Source organism: Ornithorhynchus anatinus, chromosome 4 (assembly GCF_004115215.2).
Source record: "Ornithorhynchus anatinus isolate Pmale09 chromosome 4, mOrnAna1.pri.v4, whole genome shotgun sequence".
Classification (NCBI taxonomy): Eukaryota; Metazoa; Chordata; class Mammalia; order Monotremata; family Ornithorhynchidae; genus Ornithorhynchus; species Ornithorhynchus anatinus.
The window spans coordinates 62665448-62684230 of NC_041731.1; the positions used below are offsets into that span (position 1 = coordinate 62665448).

The 18783-nt window shown below is 45.3% G+C and overlaps 1 protein-coding gene across 2 annotated transcripts in view; it reads right to left on the bottom strand.

Moving 5' to 3' along the window:
• Nucleotides 1–18206, bottom strand: part of FBXO43 (F-box protein 43) — a 37851-nt gene extending 19645 nt beyond the window's left edge. For both annotated transcript variants that reach the window (XM_029063616.2, XM_029063614.2), the window contains exons 1-3: nt 18132–18206; nt 6578–8093; nt 1498–1606 (exon numbers count right to left, since the gene is read on the bottom strand). In XM_029063616.2, coding sequence (XP_028919449.1) covers nt 1498–1606; nt 6578–8093; nt 18132–18189 — 1683 coding nt within the window. In that variant the 5' untranslated portion in view covers nt 18190–18206. The remainder of the gene's footprint in view (nt 1–1497; nt 1607–6577; nt 8094–18131) is intronic.
• Nucleotides 18207–18783: the final 577 nt, after the last annotated feature.

An 18783-nucleotide genomic window follows, 5' to 3' on the forward strand; every position in this document is an offset into this window, starting at 1 on the left:
CAGTTACTTCAACGCAGATACTCTTCAAGTTTTCCTCTCTAGTACACCCTGGGATGAACTCAACCCCAGGTTATCCTTGGTCCTGAATATTCATGGAAGCCAAAGATCAACCATAAGTGTGTTGTTGTTTTTTTAAGGCAGATTTTTTTTTAATAGTATTCGTTAAGCATTGACTATGTGACAATCACTGCTTTAAGAGCTGGGGGAGACACCGGCTAATCAAGTTGGACACGGTCCATGTCCAACATGGGGCTCACAACCTGAATCCCTATTGTACAGATGAGGTAACTGAGGCACAGAGAAGTGAAGTGACTTACTCAGGGTCACATAGCAGAAAAGTGGCAGAGCCGGGATTAGAACCCAGGTCCTTTTGACTCCCAAGCCCTTGTACTATCCACTAGGCCATGCTGCTTCTCTAGTGCAGGTTTTGTCCTGGATTATTAGAACAACTTCAAGTCTACCATACAACAGCATCCAGCCAAGGAGCTACCCAAGCTTCCTGAGTGAATTCCAAACTAGGATAATCCTCAGTTTTCCTGGCCGGGGCACACATCTGCCCCTAATCAATACATGGCCCTACCAGAATCAAACTAGCTTCTGGAGGAAAAGGAACAAGCTAGCATCCATTTGGGGGATTTGCTGTTTTGTTGACTCAAATATTTCTCTTCCATCCTGCTACTGTGCATTCTCCCAAGAAATCTCATAAGGCTCACATAATTTGCCTCTTCCCACTTGAATCAGCCGTCTAACTGTACAATTTAACTTTTTCTAAAGTGCCTTGCATGTCTAAAGATAGATTAATTTTTCTTCTCCCTAGGTCCCACCATTCCTTTTATCATCTCATCATTCATTCGTTGGTATTTATTGAGCACTCACTATATGCAGAGCACTGTACTAAGCACTCAGGAGAGTATGGAGTTGGCGACACGGTCCCTATCCATAATGGGTTTACAATCTAGATGGGGAGACATTAATATAGATGAATATCAATGTCTTTTGCATAACTTCGACATTTTTTTTACTTACAACCAGGAATCATGTCATCTACCTCTATTGAACTCCTCTAAGCACCCATTCAGTGCGCTGCATACAGTATCTACTTCATAAACACTGTCGATGAACCGACAGATTTAATAGAATCAAAACTACTCTCTGTTTTGAACTTCCATACTAGGTCGATGATCTTCCCTTTAGAGGGTTTTAATTTTTGACTTTATATAGGGATCTTTAAAAGGTGAGATGATAGCTAATTCTAAATAATATCAATAGTGCACTCACAAATGGCATTTTGTAACGAGACACTACGTACCAACATTTTATTGATGCTGTGGGTAAGGTTTGTTTAAAGAAACCAGGTCACAGGTTAAGATTGGAGAAAGGTAAAAATTTTAAGTTTAATGCTGGTTTAATCAAAAGTCAGAATAGGGAAAAAGAAATAAGCCAAAAATTATGAAAATTTAAGATAGGCAAATTGCTTTTTATGACATGATACATTACCCCAGCATCTGTTTTCCGTTTCAGATGTGTTATGTAATATTTCCTTCTCCGATTTGCTTTTTTATCTTGTATAACAATCTCACGCCAATTTCTGCTTACTCTCCAAACGCTGTATACAAAAAGATAATCCTCAAATTGAGTGAAGTTCAGACATTTACAAGTTAGCTTTTGGATATTATTATAATTCATGAAAAATGTTTTATTCATTGTATAGTTTGGAAGAGGGCAGCAAAAACCAACCCCAAATCACAAAATGTTTCGGGTTGGTCCACATCCTCCAGGGCTGGATTGGATTAATGGTAATCAATGGTATTTATTAAGCACTTACTGAGTGCAGAGCACTGTAGTAAGTACTTCGGAGAGTATCCAACAACAGAGTTGGTAGATACATACCCTACCCGCAACAATCTTACCGTCTAGAAGGGATCCGAATCCAGCTTTGGGAGGTGGAATGTCAATGGGAGAGGCAAATCATCAACCCATGGCATTTATTGAGCTCTTACTCTATGCAGAGCACTGTACTGAGCGCTTGGGAGAGTACAGTACAACAGAAGTAGCAGACATGTTCCCTGCCCATAATAAGCTTATAGTCTAGAGGGCCAATAGCCATGCTCGTCTCTCGGTTCTACTCCTGTTGGGGTTTTTTAATCAATAAATGGCATTAATTGAGCACTTACTGTGTGACGAGCACCATATTAAGAGCTCGGGAGAGTACGATACAAGAGATTTGATAAACACAGTCCCTGCCTGCAACAAGCTTACAGTCTAGAGGGAGTTTACAGTCAGTCTACAGTACTTGTTCAGTGCTCAGCATAAGACAAGTTCTTTGAGCTGTAGAACAAGGAGAGTTATGGTTCCGGGATCCCTCTGGGAAGCTTGAAATTCCACGCTGGCCCTGCAGCAGCCCTCCATAAAGCCCAGCTGGAGATCTTCTCCATCCCTTCCGGTGGAGGTTCAAAGACCCGAGGACATTTTCCAAACGCCAGCCTGGCTCTCCATTCAGTCACTGTATCGCCACAGATCACAGGGACTGCAGAGATCTTATACCCCAACTCTTTATGGAAAGGGAATGTGTCACTTCTTCATCCCAAACTTCCCAAGTGCCTACTACAATGCACCACACCAAGTGAGCGCCCAATAAATGCTCCTACTACTCCTAGGAGAATCCAGTGAGAGCACGTAGATGACTCGGTGCAAGCCAACACCGCTACTGCAGAAACAATTCAGGGTCATGCCCTACTGGGAGTAGGATAATACTTTCCCCTCTTAACCCGTAGTGTAATAATAATAATAATAATGTTAAGTGCTTACTGTGTGCCAAGCACTGTACTAAGTGCTGGAATAGTTAATAGAGTCAGTCACTGAAATAGCATGGCCCAGTGGAAAGAGCATGGACTGAAAGTCAGAAGACCTGGGTTCTAATTCCAACTCCACCACTTGTATGCTGTGTGACCTTGGGCAAGTCACTGAATTTCTCTGCACCTCTACCTCACCTGTAAAATTGGGATCAAAGCTGTGAGACTGTGTCCAACCTGATTATCTTGTACCTACCTCAGCACAGGGTACAATGCCTAGCACATAGGAAGTACTTAAATATCATAAAAAAAAGATTTAAAAAAAAGACAATTCCTGTCCCACATGAGGTTCACAGCCTAAGTAGGAGGAAGAACAAGTGTTGAATCCCCATTTTACAGATGAGTAAACTGAGACACAGAGAAGTTAAGTGACTTGCCCAAGGTTGCACAACAGAGAAGCGGTAGAGTGGGGATTAGAACTGTAAGCCCGTCAAGGGGCAGGGCTGTCTCTATCTGTTACTGATTTGTAATAATAATAATAATGTTGGTATTTGTTAAGCGCTTACTATGTGCAGAGCACTGTTCTAAGCGCTGGGATAGATACAGGGGAATCAGGTTGTCCCACGTGGGGCTCACAGTCTTAATCCCCATTTTACAGATGAGGGAACTGAGGCACAGAGAAGTTAAGTGACTTGCCCACAGTCACACAGCTGACAAGTGGCAGAGCTGGGATTCGAACTCATGAGCCCTGACTCCAAAGCCCATGCTCTTTCCACAAAGCGCTTAGTACAGTGCTCTGCACTTAGTAAGCGCTCAATAAATACTATTGAATGAATGATCAGAACCCAGGTTTTCGGACTCTCGGGCCCGTGCTCTTTCCACTAAGCCACGCTGCTGTAGCCAAGCAATGCTCACATGGAGGCCAAAGAACCAGAAAAGATGAACTACTGCGTTTTCAGACAAGACATCGATCAATCAACGGTATTTATTAAACACTTACTAAGTGCAGAGCACAGTATTAAGCGCTTGGGAGAGTAGAATACAACAGAATCAGCACACCAGAGTGCTCATGGATGCAGTCTCCCCACCTATAGCACTATCTTCAAAGCAGAGGACAACTAGATAAAACATGACCTCAGGTTTAACTTTCTTTCCCTGCTCCTGGGAACCTAACTCCCCTTTTCACCCAGTGTTGAGAAATTCCACGCACCCCAATTTCCAAAGGATTTAAAACAGATCCTCAAATCTTTCATTCCTTTTCATCCTAAATAATTACGGAGGTCTGCCTTGGGTTTATAAGCAAACCGATCACTGTAATATTTAAAGAAATACACTTTGTTAGGCAGACTGTTGTGTATTTTTAGTTCTTTGATCTTATGTCTCCACTTAGAGTTTTCAGACTTTAGTAACTCACCGTCCACCTCGGCAACGGAAACTCCTTACCATTGGCTTTAAAGTACTCGATCACCTCGCCCCCCCTCCTACCTCACTTCACTATTTTCCGACTACAACCCAGCCCACACACCTCGCTCCTCTAATGCCAACCTACTGACTATATCTCGATCTCGTCTACCTCACCACGGATCTTTCCCCCACATACTGCCTCTGGCCTGAAATGCCCTCCCTCTTAGTATCCAGCAATCACTCTTCCTCACTTCCGAAACCTTGTTAAAAAAAACCCACCTCCTCAAAGAGGCTTTCCCTAAGTCCTCACTTCTTCTTCTCCCACTCCCCTCTGTGTTGCCCTTGCACTCTGATTTGCTCCTTTTATTCACCTCTCCCTCAGCCCTACAAGCACTTATGTACCTATCCGTAATTTATTACTTCATGCTAAATGTCTTGTCTCCCCCTCTAGATTATAAGGTCGCTGTGGGCAGGGAATGTATCTACCAACTCTGTTTTGGTGTACTCTCCCATGTGCTTAATACAGTGCTCTGCATATAGTAAGCACTCCAATGCCACTGATTGGACATCCATTTTTATTGAAAGCTTTTGCATGCTATACCTCACTTTACAGTTTTCATACTTTAGTAACTCAAAGACACCCATTAGTATTTAAAACTTTTGCACGGTCCCTCTGCCTCTGAGTCATTATTCATTCAATCATATTTATTGAGCGCTTACTGTGTGCAGAGCACTGTACTAAGCGCTTGGAAAGCATAATTCGGCAACAGATAGAGACAATCCCTACTCAACAATGGGCTCACATTAAAGAGGGGATCTGAGATCCCTAGTGGTTGGAGTTAACTGCAGGCCCAAATTTAGAGTAGCACGTGAACTTAAAACTGTCCCATCTGCCTCTTGGTGCCAGCAGACGTACAGAGGGTGAGTGGATGCTGTCTGTGGTGTTTCTTCCTTTGCAGTGATCTGGCTACCGCTACATGCCAACTAAATGGAAGGCATGCTGTTACCTCTTAAAAAGACTTCCAACCGTTAATGAGTTCTGTTAATAAGATACAAAAATATCCCCCCAAATCCCATTCAATCCTTGGTGAGTAAATTGAGGCATTCAAATATCCAAGTATTATGAAATGTAGGAACGTGGAAAAGCTGACCCCGGGATAAAAATGAGATGAAAAAGAAGTTTTATACAGTAAACTATATCACTCACTGTCCTCTCCTGGTTCTTTTCCTATCTTTCAGGCGCCTCCTCTGCCTCCCATTCCCCCTGTGGGTTCAGTTTTGGGCCCCCTTCTATTCTCCATCAACACCCACTCCTTTGGAGAACTCAGTCACTGCCATGGCTTCAACTGCCACTCTGCAGTTCTCTCTCCCACGCTGCAGTCTCGCATTTCCTCCTGACTTCAGGACATCTCTACATGGATGCCCTGCTGTCATCTCCTAAGATGTCCAAAAGAGAACTCCTTATCTTCCCACCCAAACCCTCTCCTTCCCCTGACTTCCTCATCACCGTAGACAGCACTGCCATCCTTCCTGTCTCACAGCCCATAATCTTGGCATTATCCTTGACTCCCCTCTCTCACACAACCCTCATACTCAATCTGTCACTAAATCCTATCTGTTCAACCTTCACAACATTGCCAAAGTCCATCCTTTCCTCCCCATCCAAACTGCTGCCATGTTAATCCAAGCACTTATCCTCCTTTGCCTTGATTACCGTATCGGCCTCTTTTCTTACCTCCCTGCTTTCTGTCTCTCCCCATTCCAGTCCATACTTGGATCATTTTTCTACAAAAAACATTCATCCCATGTTTCCTCACTCCTCGAGAACCTTCAGTGGTTGCCCCCCACATCAAACAGAAACTCTTTACTCTCGGCTTTAAATCATTTAATCGCCTTGCCCCCTCCTACCTCATCTCGCTATTCTCCTACAATTTAGCCCTCGCGCTTCGTTCCTCTAATGCTAACCTATTCACTGTACCTTAATCTTGTCTATCTAGCCCTCATCATGATTCTTGGCCCGGAACGCCCTCTCTTTCCATATCCAACAGACAGTTACTCTCTCCCCATCTTCAAAGCTTTATTGAAGGCACTTTTCCTCCAAGAGGCCTTCCCAATCCAAGCCCTCATTTTCTTTATTCCCACTCCCTTCTGTGTTGTCCTGATTTGCTCCCTTTATTCACTCCCTCACCCTGCCAGCCCCACAGCACTTATTTACATATCAGTAATTTATTTATATTTATGTCTGTCTCCTCTAGACTATAAGCTCGTTTTAGTCAGGGGATGTTTGTTATATGGTGGTGATGTCTTTTACCAAGCACTTAGTACAGTGCTCTGCACACAGTAAGTGCTCAATAAATATAATTGATTGATTGATCTCTTACCTGCATAAGCTTTCTACAGTCAGGGCATCTAAAACCACAGCAAGAACATGCTTTAAATTTCTGAATTTCAACTCTGTTAAGATGTCTAATTTTTCTAAGCCCATTTTCTTCCCAATAAGTCCTGCCAGTATATATCCCACATCAGGTATTTCTCCTTCGACAGTATCCTCCAAGCAGCCCAGGGCACCATTTTGCTGGAATCTTTTCCTTTTGGTTTTCATGAATAGCTGGTGGACGAGTTGTAAAGCAGGTGTCTTGGACAAATCCTTAAGGCATAAAAATAAATCCCCATTATTCTCCTTTAGCACCAGTTCACTATTTGGGATAAGAGAAGCTCCTGAAGATTTGACTTTAGCACCTGAACTAATTAGCGTTCTGTTGTCATCTTCTGTCTCCGACTGTGAACCTCGCTCCTTGAGGGTGGACAACCGAGGAACTCTTATTAGACTCCTTTGCTTTCTTTTAGTGTCCAGAACTTTGGGAGCTCCTTTATTTTTCTGAACTTCTTGAGAACTCTCACGGCCAGAGAAGGAATCTTGTGATTTATCTGAACCGAGTGAATGGAAGTCGCTCTCTTCAGGTGTAGCAATTGCTACAGCAGGAGATTTCAGGTCACATAACTGCAACTTCAGGTTTGCTACAAGTTGACTGATGGGCGTTACAAATGTATCCTCGTTTGTTTTAGACTGTGTCCCACGAGCAGGCGTAGTCAAGCGCTCAGGATTTACATTCTCATCATTAAAGTCGACAGTGCCATCACCAAATTCATGAGGGTCATCGGGCGTCGACTCTCGGCAAATATTTCGTGAAATCGGGGATATGCACTCAGTTTCAAACAGACTACTGTCACTTTTGGAATCATCTACAGTTGAAGTTTTCTGCTGCGAAAAGGTATATCTTAATCTTTGACAGTTGGAAATGGCTTCTTCTGTTTTTAAAGTGCTAGTGGCGAGGGGAGTAAAACTTTTGGCTCCAGGGGAATCAGAAACATTCCTTAATATATTTTCTTCAAAACTGAGAACTTGGCGTATAGACTGTTTTTTTATACTACCTTCTAAAGAACTCTTTTGGACATCAAAATGCCCGAGCTTGTCACCTGAAGCTGTTTTAGGTAGAAATAATCTTCTTCGCAGCGAGATATTTTTTCTAGCACCCTTAGGCGTTTCATAAAATTCCGTGACCGGTCCTACTTTCCTATTTGATAAGATGACGCGGTTCTTATCACATTCACTGGAAGGGTCCACTGGAGGTGTTACACCTACATCTGAATTTTCAGGGTACTTATGCAGCAGTGATAGGCCTCTTGTAGTATTTTCTATAAACTCAACATCTGTACAATCAAAGCTGGAAGTTTTTAGGGATTCACTATAGCCACTGTCCTGAAAGGAAGCCAGGGAACAAGAGTCTCTGACGATAGAGGATTTGACATTGTCACTGGGAGAACGCACTCCGTTTCTCGTGACCAGGACGGTATCTCGAACCGAGGAGCTTCCTGACATCTTCAGAATCCTGGGTGCTGTAACGGGAAAACAAATTTAAATTCCTGAAATGATGGCTTTAAAAGCCTTGCCTGAAATAAAATATATCGACAACAATGACTACTGTCAGAAAACGATAGCGCCAAAAATAATGATAAAGCAGTAAGATGTCGTCATTAAATCACTAAATGTAATAAAGCTATCAATGGAAAATTGACTACATAACGCGGATGTCCAGGGACCACAAATATTGTTTTCCAAAATGTGATGAAATGCTTATTATTGATAATAGTATTCATGGAACTTCAAAACTATTTTATCAAAATATATAGTTTCATTAAAAACCCAGCCTGTTAATAGGACTCCTCCTAAAATATTATCTGCCTCCTCCCATTAATGTGTAGAAACACTGGAACTTTACCTCAGTGATGGTGGACAAATTCCCACCATCATACATCCCCTTTGTAAAGGAGACTGAAAAAAGATCGATTCAAAATAACAAATGAGAAGCAATTTAAAAAAAGAATTTGTCAACATTAAAGCAATTTCTAATGAAGTGAAAGGAAATATTCTTCCAGGAACTAACAGAAGCTGGTAGCCAGTTGTATAATAATTGTCAGTATTTGTTATACATTTACTATGTACCAAGCACTGCACTAAGTTGTACTGACTAAAACTGAGAGGGTAAAGTTGAAATCACATAAATTTTACTTCTTGCCCCAATAACTGTATGGGAGTAAGAAAAAAGAGAACTGTATAGAGAAGCAGCGTGGCTCAGCAAGAGCCCGGGCTTGGGAGTCAGAGGTCATAGGTTCAAATAACCGCTCAGCTGCTTGTCATCTGGGTGACTTTGGGCAAGTCACTTCACTTCTCTGTGCCTCAGTTACCTCATCTGTAAAATGGTGATTAAGACTGTGAGCCTCAGGTGGGACAACCGGATCACCTTGTATCTACCCCAGTCCTTAGAACAGTGCTTCGCACATAGTAAGCGCTTAACAAATGCCATTATTATTATATGGTAGTCACCGTTTCAAGTTTTAATTTAAACATCACCCTGCTTCCTTCTTTAACTTGTGAGCACGCTTTTTAGCTGCAAGGTTTAAGGACACTGGGCTGAGCCTTCCCAATCAATTGCTCACCTCAAGAAAAGAATATTTCAATTTTCAAAACTCCAAACCGCCCTTCCGCGCGCCCCCCGCCCCACAGTGAGGGACAGGGATCGTTTCTAATTCCTCCCTGTGTGTAGTCTCTACCAACGTTTAGTCCAGTGCACTGTACAGACTATGAGCTTAATAAATAGTACTGCTACTATTCGCTTTGAGTAAACAGAAAGGAGGAGAGTACTCCCTCTACCAATTGTGTCAAGGTTCTTCAGAATTGAAAATCTTGGTGATTTATTCAGCTGAGAGCCAAAACTGGGTCAGGACATGAGCTGGTGGGAAAAGATGGAGAGTAGGAGGGAATCTATCACCTTAGGAGGTTCATCACACTGGGTAAAATACCCTAAAAGTGAGTTTTTTTGTTCCCAAAAAAGTGGATTGTTCTTATCTGAAAGTTAACTTCAGTCTACCCCTAGATGTCACCATTGTCAGTAGCTTCCTCAGTACTGTGAGACGGGAGCCCTCTGTTTGTTTAACCCACTTAACCCACAAAAAAGGAAGGAAGGTAGAATTTACACATACTCCCACCAAACATATGGGCCGCCATGTTCAGAGGTGGGCTGCAACTCAAAAGTTAATTAAAATTCCTTGAAGACAACTGATTTAAAAAAAAAACAACCAAAACTCCAGTGTCCTCCCAGACCACTCTGATCAATCAATGGCATTCGAGCACTGTGTGCAGAGCACTGTACTAAGCACAATGCAACAGGGTTGCTAGACATGCTTGTTCCCTGTCCACAATGAATTTACAGTCTAGAACAGGATAAAGTATAAGAAAATATGGAGTCACATTAGATTGTTCAATCAGTGGCACCGATAAACTTTTTGAGAAAGAATGTGATCAGTAGAATCCTTAAGATCCCTCATTTGGGTTAAGGATGTCCCTTCTAACAGCCTTCAACTCTCCCCCTCTAAAAGCTCATCATATCTCCATCATTCATGAGTTTATCTCAATGCTTCTTAAACTTAGTGCTATTTTCTGCTTACACAGTTTAGCACAGTAATGAATCCTAAATGTTCACTAATGCTTCTTTCATTTATCCTGAAATAACAACGATAATAATTGTGGTATTTGTTAAATGTCTACTGTGTGCCAAGCACTGGGATAAATACAGGATATCAGATCCTACATGGATCTCACAGTCTAAATAGGAGGGAGAACAGGTACCGAATCTCCATTATGCAGATGAGGGAACTGAGGCACAGTGGAGTGACTTGCCTAAGGTCACACAACAGGTAAGTGGTGGAGCTGGGTTGCTTTTCAAGTTTCAATGGGCACTTCCTAATTCTGATATTGTGAGATTTGGTGACTTCCAGTTATCTTGTCTATAACTGGTAGGCTTTAATCATGACTCCTCTCTGCCTTCAACTTTAATCTGAGTCCTACCGTACCAGTTTAGTTGTCATTTAGAAGCTGCTCCTTAATCATTTTTGTTGTCCTTCTCAGTGCCTGACTTGGGCGGTGGGGGGGGGGGGGGAGAAGCAGGGTGGACTGGTGGTTAGAACATAGGCCTGAGCATCAGAAGGAATCGTGTGACCTTGGGCAAGTCACTTCAATCCTCTGGGCCTCAATTACCTAATCTGTAAAATGGGGATTAAGACTGTGAGCCCCAAGTGGGACAGAGATTGCATCCAACCTAATTAGCTTGTATATACCCCAGAGTTTAGCATGGTGCCTGGCACATACTAAGTGCTTAACAAATACCGTATTTATTTTATTTCAGGTGGTTTTGCAACCAAACAATCTGCCCTTCCAAATCTGCCTTGAGGTAGAGAAGTCTTGAAACACCGCACTGCTCCATCAGACAACGCCCCTTGCTGGTGTATAATCTGCTCCGATGCTTCTGGCTTCCATATATCTAGTTTTATGGTGCAAAATTGTATAGTTTTGTCATTGTTGCTGTACTTTGTTTGACATTCCCCCCGGTTTTCATAAATAAGAGGTGTCACCCCTATTCCTGGTATTTATTGAGCACTGTACTAAGCTCTTGGGAGAGTACAACAGCAAATTTGATAGATGTGTTTCTTTCTCTCTCTTTTGCAGGCTCCTCCTTTCTCTCCCATCCTCTAACTGCAGGGGGTCTCTCAAGGTTAGCTCTGGATCTCCTTCTATTCTCTATCTACACCGCCTCCTTTGGAAAATTCACTCGCGCCCATGACTTAACCCTGACCAACACTCTCACAACCACCCTCACGAAACCACTCGAAATAGCATAATAAACGGGCTTATCAACACAGTGAGAACACAGTGACGTTTGCTGCTGTTGAGGTATCAGAGATATTCTGTTTTGAGACCACAGACATCATCCATTAGTGTGTAGAAACACTGGAATTTGTCCTCATCGATAGTGGACAAATACCCACTATCATGTACTATGTCCCAAGCACTGTTCTAAATGCTGGAGAAACTACAAGGTAGTCAGGTTGTCCCACGCGGGGCTCACAGTCTTAATCGCCATTTTACAGATGAGGGAACTGAGACCCAGAGAAGTCAAATGACTTGCCCAAGGTCACACAGCAGACATGTGGCAGAGCAGGAATTAGAACCTATGACCTTCTGACTCCTAGGCCCGTGCCCTATCCACTAAGCCACGCTGCAATCTAGCTTCAGCCCCCTTCGCTCCACAGAAACAGCCTTCTCTAAGGTCACCAACGACATCACCAACGACATCCTTCCAGCCAAATGCAAAAGTTTCTAATCCATCCTGATCTTCCTCCACCTCTCAGGTGCCTGCGACCACCCCCTTCTCCTGGAAACATTATCTAACCTTGACTTCACTGACACTGTCCTCTCATCTCTCTGGTCACCCCTATTCCTGGCATTTATTGAGCACTGTACTATGCTCTTGGGAGAGTGCAACAGCAAATTTGATAGATGTGTTCCTTTCTCTCTTTTGCAAGTTCCTCCTCTCCCTCCCATCCTCTAACTGCAAGGGTCTCTCAAGGTCACCTCTGGATCTGCTTCTATTCTCCATCTACACCCCCTCCCTTGGAGAATTCACTTGCGCCCATGACTTGCTACATGGATGATTCCCAAATCTACGACTCCAGCCCAGACCACGCTCCGTCTCTGCGGCTTCCTCTTTCTCCCTGCCTTCACTGCGCGATCTCTACTTGGATCCCGCCAACACCTCAGACTTAAGTCCAGATCCGAACTCATCTTCCTATTCAAACCCTGTCTCGCTCCTAACTTTCCCATCACTCTAGACCTCACCACCGTCCTCCCTTTTTCACAAGTCCATTACCTGGCATTATCCGCCACTCGTCCCTCTCATTTAACCCATCACGCCCTGTTGGTTCTATCTTCACAACGTCTCTTGAAGTCGCCTTTTCCTCTCCATCCAAACTGCTGTCACACTGATCCAAGCACTTATCATATCCTATCTTGATTACTGCAAGAGCCTTCTCATTGGCCATCCTACCTCCTCCTGTTGCTCCTCACTTCAGTCCATTCTTCACTCTGCCGGGTGAATCATTTTTCAACTCTTCAGTCCATATCCCCTCACTCTTCAAAAAAAAACCTCCCTTGGTTGCCCACCTGCCTCCGCATCAAACAGAAACTCCTTTCCACTGACTTGAAAGTATTCATTCAGCTCTCCTCCTCCTCCCTTACTTAGCTGATCTCCTACTACAACTCAGACCACACACGCTTCACTCCTCTAATGTCAATATACTGGGCGTCTTTCTCCCCGCCAACTCCTTACCCACATCCTCCATCTGGTCTGGAACTCCCCGGCCAACTTCATATCAAACAGACCACCACTCTCCACACCTTCAAAGCCATCCTAGAATCACATCTCCTCCAAGAAACCTTCCCCAACTAAGCCCTCACTTCCCCCGTAGGCTCTCCTGAGTTGCGGGGATTGTCTTTATTGCTATATTGTACTTTCCAAGCACTTAGTGCAGTGCTCTGCACAAAGTGCTCTGCACAAAGTGCTCAATAAATACGAATCCTTGGATCTGTACCCGTTAAATAAGTGATATTCACTCCACCCTCAGCCCCACCGCACTTACCTACACACCCTTATACCCTGCCATTTCCCCCATCTGTAGTTATTTCATCGTTGGTGTCCCCCGCCTCTCTAATTTGTAATTGTCTTGTGGGCAGGGATCATGTCTATCAACTGTACTGAATTGTACTCTCCCAAATGCTCAGTACAGTGCTTGGCACAGAGTAAGCACTCAGTAAATACCATTGATTGATTGGCTGATTGAATGAGGTTCATACGTATTTCCTGATGGGAGACACCATCATCATCATATTCTGGGGAGCCCAACTGGCAGGGGTGAGAGAGCGTCAGACACGATGCACAACCACTAGCCCTGTGATCAATTCCTTTGCCCAGTTTCGTTCATTCATTCATTCAATTATATTTATTACTTACTGTGTGCAGAGCGCTGTACAAAGCCCTTGGGAGAGTACAATATAACAATAAACAGACATCTTCCCAGCCCACAACGAGCTTACGGTCTCTCAGCCCAGAAGTCTTTGTGATAAGGCAGGGGTCTGCCCATCATTTACGATAGGAGCCTCCATCTGTCGATCAATCAGTGGTATTTATTGAATGCTTACTGTGAGCAGAGCACTGTACTGAGTGCATGGGAGAGTACAACAGAGTTGGTAGACATGTTCCCTGCCCATCATCATATCCCCTTACTCCCTTTAAAAAAAAAACACAAAACCACCACTGAATTTCCTGTTTGCACCTGATCCTATTTCACCCTCTGGCAAAGCTTTCTGCTTTCTAAGAGGTTCTTTTTTTTTTTCTTCCTCTAATGGTCTCTTTTGAATTGCTAGTTTACCCCGCAAGATTCCTATTTGATCCCATCTTTAGATTTTGTGGCAAACGTTTTTCCTGTTTTCTTCTACTAGCCTCTCAATTTTCTTTAGCCACTTTTTTCATCTTTTGCTAAATGGATTTTTGCATTTTGTCACAATTCCATTCTAAAATTTTAAATCTATCTTCCCAGGAGGAATTTTACATTTAATCAAATGGGGATCATGACCGTCCCCCAAATTTCCTATACCAGGTCTTATCCACTACTCGGGAATAAAGACATTTTCTTTCCCAGTGGCTCTCAGGATTTGTTGTTCTTGAAGGCACGGGCTTTGGAGTCAGGGCTCATGAGTTCGAATCCCAGCTCTGCCACTTGTCGGCTGTGTGACTGTGGGCAAGTCACTTAACTTCTCTGTGCCTCAGTCCCCTCATCTGTAAAATGGGGATTAAGACTGTGAGCCCCACGTGGGACAACCTGATTCCCCTGTGTTTACCCCAGCGCTTAGAACAGTGCTCTGCACATAGTAAGCGCTTAACAAATACCAACATTATTATTATTAAGGCAGACTGGACTGCCACTGAAAGCTTAATCGCCAGGTACTGGCCTGTTGAGTTCTTTAGCCAATTTACATGCTCTAATTTTGCAGCTTCCCTAATCCTGTTGAACATTTTCTGCTCAATCATTCTATTTCTACACAGCTACTTTTTAAACAGCTAAAACATTTGGCTGAAGGAAGAAGACTGAAACTCTAAAATAAGGATATTTGCCATCAAATGAATACTTCCATGCTTGATTACAAAATACTTAAGTGTGTGTATATTATATATACTGTCTTTACACATTCTAGACTGTGAGCCCCATTGTTGGGTAGGGATTGTCTCTATCTGTTGCCAAACTGTACTTTCCAAGCACTTACCGCTCAATAAATACGATTGAATGAATTTAATAACCAAAAAAAATTTCATCACCCAATATACAGGTAATTTGTTCTCCAAAAAAAATAATCAAGCAAAGCGCACATTTTGGTCCTTCGGAACAGACCAGTTTTATTTTGAGCACAGAACCCAAAATGGTTAGGGGACTTTAAAGGCAGAGGCGGCAAGAGGGAGCAGATTTGGGAATGGCAGGAAGAAGGATGGATTGGCCCTCAAACCATGGAGACAGCAGGGGTTTAACCAGAATCGAGGGTCCAGCCCCCAAAAAAGCTGCGGGGGAGAAAGCAATGATTTTGCCTCACATCTGGAGGCCTTGGGACAAGGACTTCCATCATCTCTGTGGAAATGACACCTATGTGCACCTCTTTTATCCACGAGGGAAGGCTTAACCCAGTGGTCTAACCCCACCGAATCTCGACAGAGGTGACTAGGTAAAAATTCAAAGTGTTCTTCGGAGTGTACCCTTTCTTTGAATGGTGTTTAAGCCCTTACTACGCGTCGAACACTGTACTAAGCACTGGGGCAGATACGAGCTAATCAAGTTGGGACACTTGGGATGAAGCGTGCCGCTTAACACCTGGGCGAGAGAGCGGGAGTGGGGCAACTTGCTTTCCACCAAGGGGCTCAATTTGTGGGCAGGTGAGCGCTCCTGGCATTATCATTCATTCAATCGTATTGATTGAGCGCTTACTGTGTGCAGAGCACTGTAGTAAGCGCTTGGAAAGTACAATTTGGCAACAGACAGAGACAATCCCTACCCAACAACGGGCTCACAGTCTAGAAGGGTCTGTCTCTCTGCCTGGGGGGAAAGCACTGGAGGGCGAGAGTAGAGTGGCTTTAGTGGATAAGGCCCGGGCCTGGGAGTCGGAAGGACCTGGGTTCTAATCTCAGCTTGTCTGCTGTGTGACCTTGGACAAGTCACTTCACTTCTCTGGGCCTCAGTTCCCTCATCTGTAAAGAAGCCGCGTGGCTCAGTGGAAGGAGCCCAGGCTTTGGAGTTGGAGGTTAATAATAATGTTGGTATTTGTTAAGCGCTTACTATGTGCAGAGCACTGTTCTAAGCGCGGGGGGAGATCCAGGGTAATCAGGTTGCCCCACATGGGGCTCCCAGTCTTCATCCCCATTTTACAGATGAGGCCACTGAGGCACAGAGAAGTGAAGTGATTTGCCCACAGTCACCCAGCTGACAAGTGGCAGATCCGGGATTCGAACCCATGACCTCTGACTCCCAAGCCCGGGCTCTTTCCACTGAGCCACGCTGTGCGTTCTAATCCCGGCTCCGCCGCCGGTCACCTGTGTGACTTTGGGCAAGTCACTGCACTTCTCTGTGTCTCAATTACCTCATCTGGAGAATGGGGATGAAGACCGTGAGCCCCACAGTGATGACCTTGTATCTCCCCCAGCGCTTAGAACAGTGCTCGGCACAGAGTAAGTGCTTAACAAATATCATTCTTCTTCTTCTTCTTCTTATTATTATTATTAAACAATGTGGGACAACCTGAGGACCTTGTATCTCCTCCAGCACTTAGAGCAGTGCTCTGCACAGAATAAGCATTCAACAAATACCAACATTATTATTATTAATAACTATGTGGGACCACCTAATGACCCTGTATCCTCCCAGCGCTTAGAACAGCGCTCGGCACATAGTGCTTGAGAAATGCCATCATTTTTCACTTCTCTGTGCCTCAGTTCCCTCCTCTGTCAAGTGGGGATGAAGCCTTAGAGCCTCATGTGGGACAACCTGATGCCCTTGTATGTCCCCCAGCGCTTAGAACAGTGCTCTGCGCATAGTAAGCGCTTAACAGATGCCAACATTTTTCACTCCCCTGTGCGTCAGTTCCCTCCTCTGTAAAATGGGGATGAAGACTGGGAGCCTCACGTGGGACAACCTGATGCCCCTGGATCTCCCCCAGCACTTAGAACAGTGCTCGGCACAGAGTAAGCACTTAACAAATGCCAACATTATTATTATTAAACAATGTGGGACCAGCTAATGACCCTGTATCTCCCCCAGCGCTTAGAACAGTGCTCGGCACATAGTAAGCACTTAAATACCAACATTATCATTATTATTATTCATAAACAATGTGGGACAACCTAATGACCCGGTATCTCCCCCAGCGCTTAGAACAGTGCTCTTCACAGAGTAAGCGCTTAACAAATACCATCATTTTTCCCTTCTGTGGGCCTCAGTTCCCTCCTCTGTCAAATAATGGGGATGAAGCTTGTGAGCCTCCCGTGGGACCACCTGATGCCCCTGGATCTCCCCCAGCGCTTACAACAGTGCTCTGCACATATTAAGTGCTTAGCAAATGTCATCATTTTTCACTTCTCTGTGCCTCAGTTCCCTCATCTGTAAAATGGGGATTAAGACTATGAGCCTCACGTGGGACAACGTGATGACCCCGTATCTCCCCCAGTGCTTAGAACAGTGCTCTGCACCTAGTAAGCGCTTAACAAATACCATCATTTTTCCCTTCTGTGGGCCTCAGTTCCCTCCTCTGTCAAATGGGGATGAAGCCTGTGAGCCTCAGGTGGGACAACCTGATGCCCCGTCTCTCCCCCAGCGCTTACAACAGTGCTCTGCACACAGTAAGTGCTCAAGAAATGCCATCATTTTTCCCTTCTCTGTGCCTCAGTTCCCTCCTCTGTCAAATGGGGATGAATCCTGTGAGCCTCACATGGGACCACCTGATGCCCCTGTCTCTCCCCCAGCGCTTAGAACAGTGCTCTGCACCTAGTCAGCGCTTAACAAATACCATCATTTTTCCCTTCTCTGTGCCTCAGTTCCCTCCTCTGTCAAATGGGGATTAACTATGAGCCTCACGTGGGACCACCTGATGCCCCCGTCTCTCCCCCAGCGCTTACAACAGTGCTCGGCACCTAGTCAGCGCTTAACAAATACCATCATTTTTCCCTTCTGTGGGCCTCAGTTCCCTCCTCTGTCAGATGGGGATGAAGCTTGGGAGCCTCATGGGGGACCACCTGATGCCCCCGTCTCTCCCCCCAGCGCTCACAACAGTGCTCCGCACCTAGTCAGCGCTTAACAAATGCCATGATTTTTCCCTCCTCTGGGCCTCAGTTCCCTCCTCTGTCAAATGGGGATGAAGGTTGGGAGCCCCACGGGGGACCCCCTTCCCCCCCCCCCCTCCTTCCCCCCTCCCCCTCGCCGACCCCGGCTTTCCCCCGCAGCGCTTACAACAGCGCCGGACGCAGAGTGGGCGCTGAGGCCGCCGCACGGTCCTTAGGATCGTCATCTTGCCAATGGAGTCATAGTCGGCGGAGGGGGGGGGGGGGGGCGGGGCGGGGGAGGGGGGGCGCGCGGCGGCTGAGGCGCTGACACGACGCGGGCCGCGCGCCGCCTGAGGCGCTGCCACCCCGCGGGGCGCGTGGCCCGTCCGCGCGGGCGGAGGCCCGCCGCTATTGGCTGGGAGGGCGCAGGCCCGGCCGCTATTGGCCGGCGGGCCGGCCGGGGGCGGGGCTCCGCGCGCCGTCGCCCCTGGCAACGGGCGGCCGTTGGAGCGGCTCCGCCCCCTCCCCCAACCGTCCCCCGGCCCCCCCCACCGCCCCTCCCCCACCGCCCTTCAACGAATGGAAGGGTCATTAGCTGGTCCCACATTGTTTATTAATAGTAACAATGATAATGATGGTATTTGTTAAGCGCTTACTATGTGCAGCGCACTGTTCTAAGCGCTGGGGGAGAGACAGGGGCATCAGGTTGTCCCACCTGGGGCTCACAGTTTTCATCCCCATTTTACAGATGAGGGAACTGAGGCCCAGAGGAAGTGAAGTGACTTGCCCTGGATCCTGGATTATTAGTAGTAATAAACAATGGGGGACAACCTAATGAC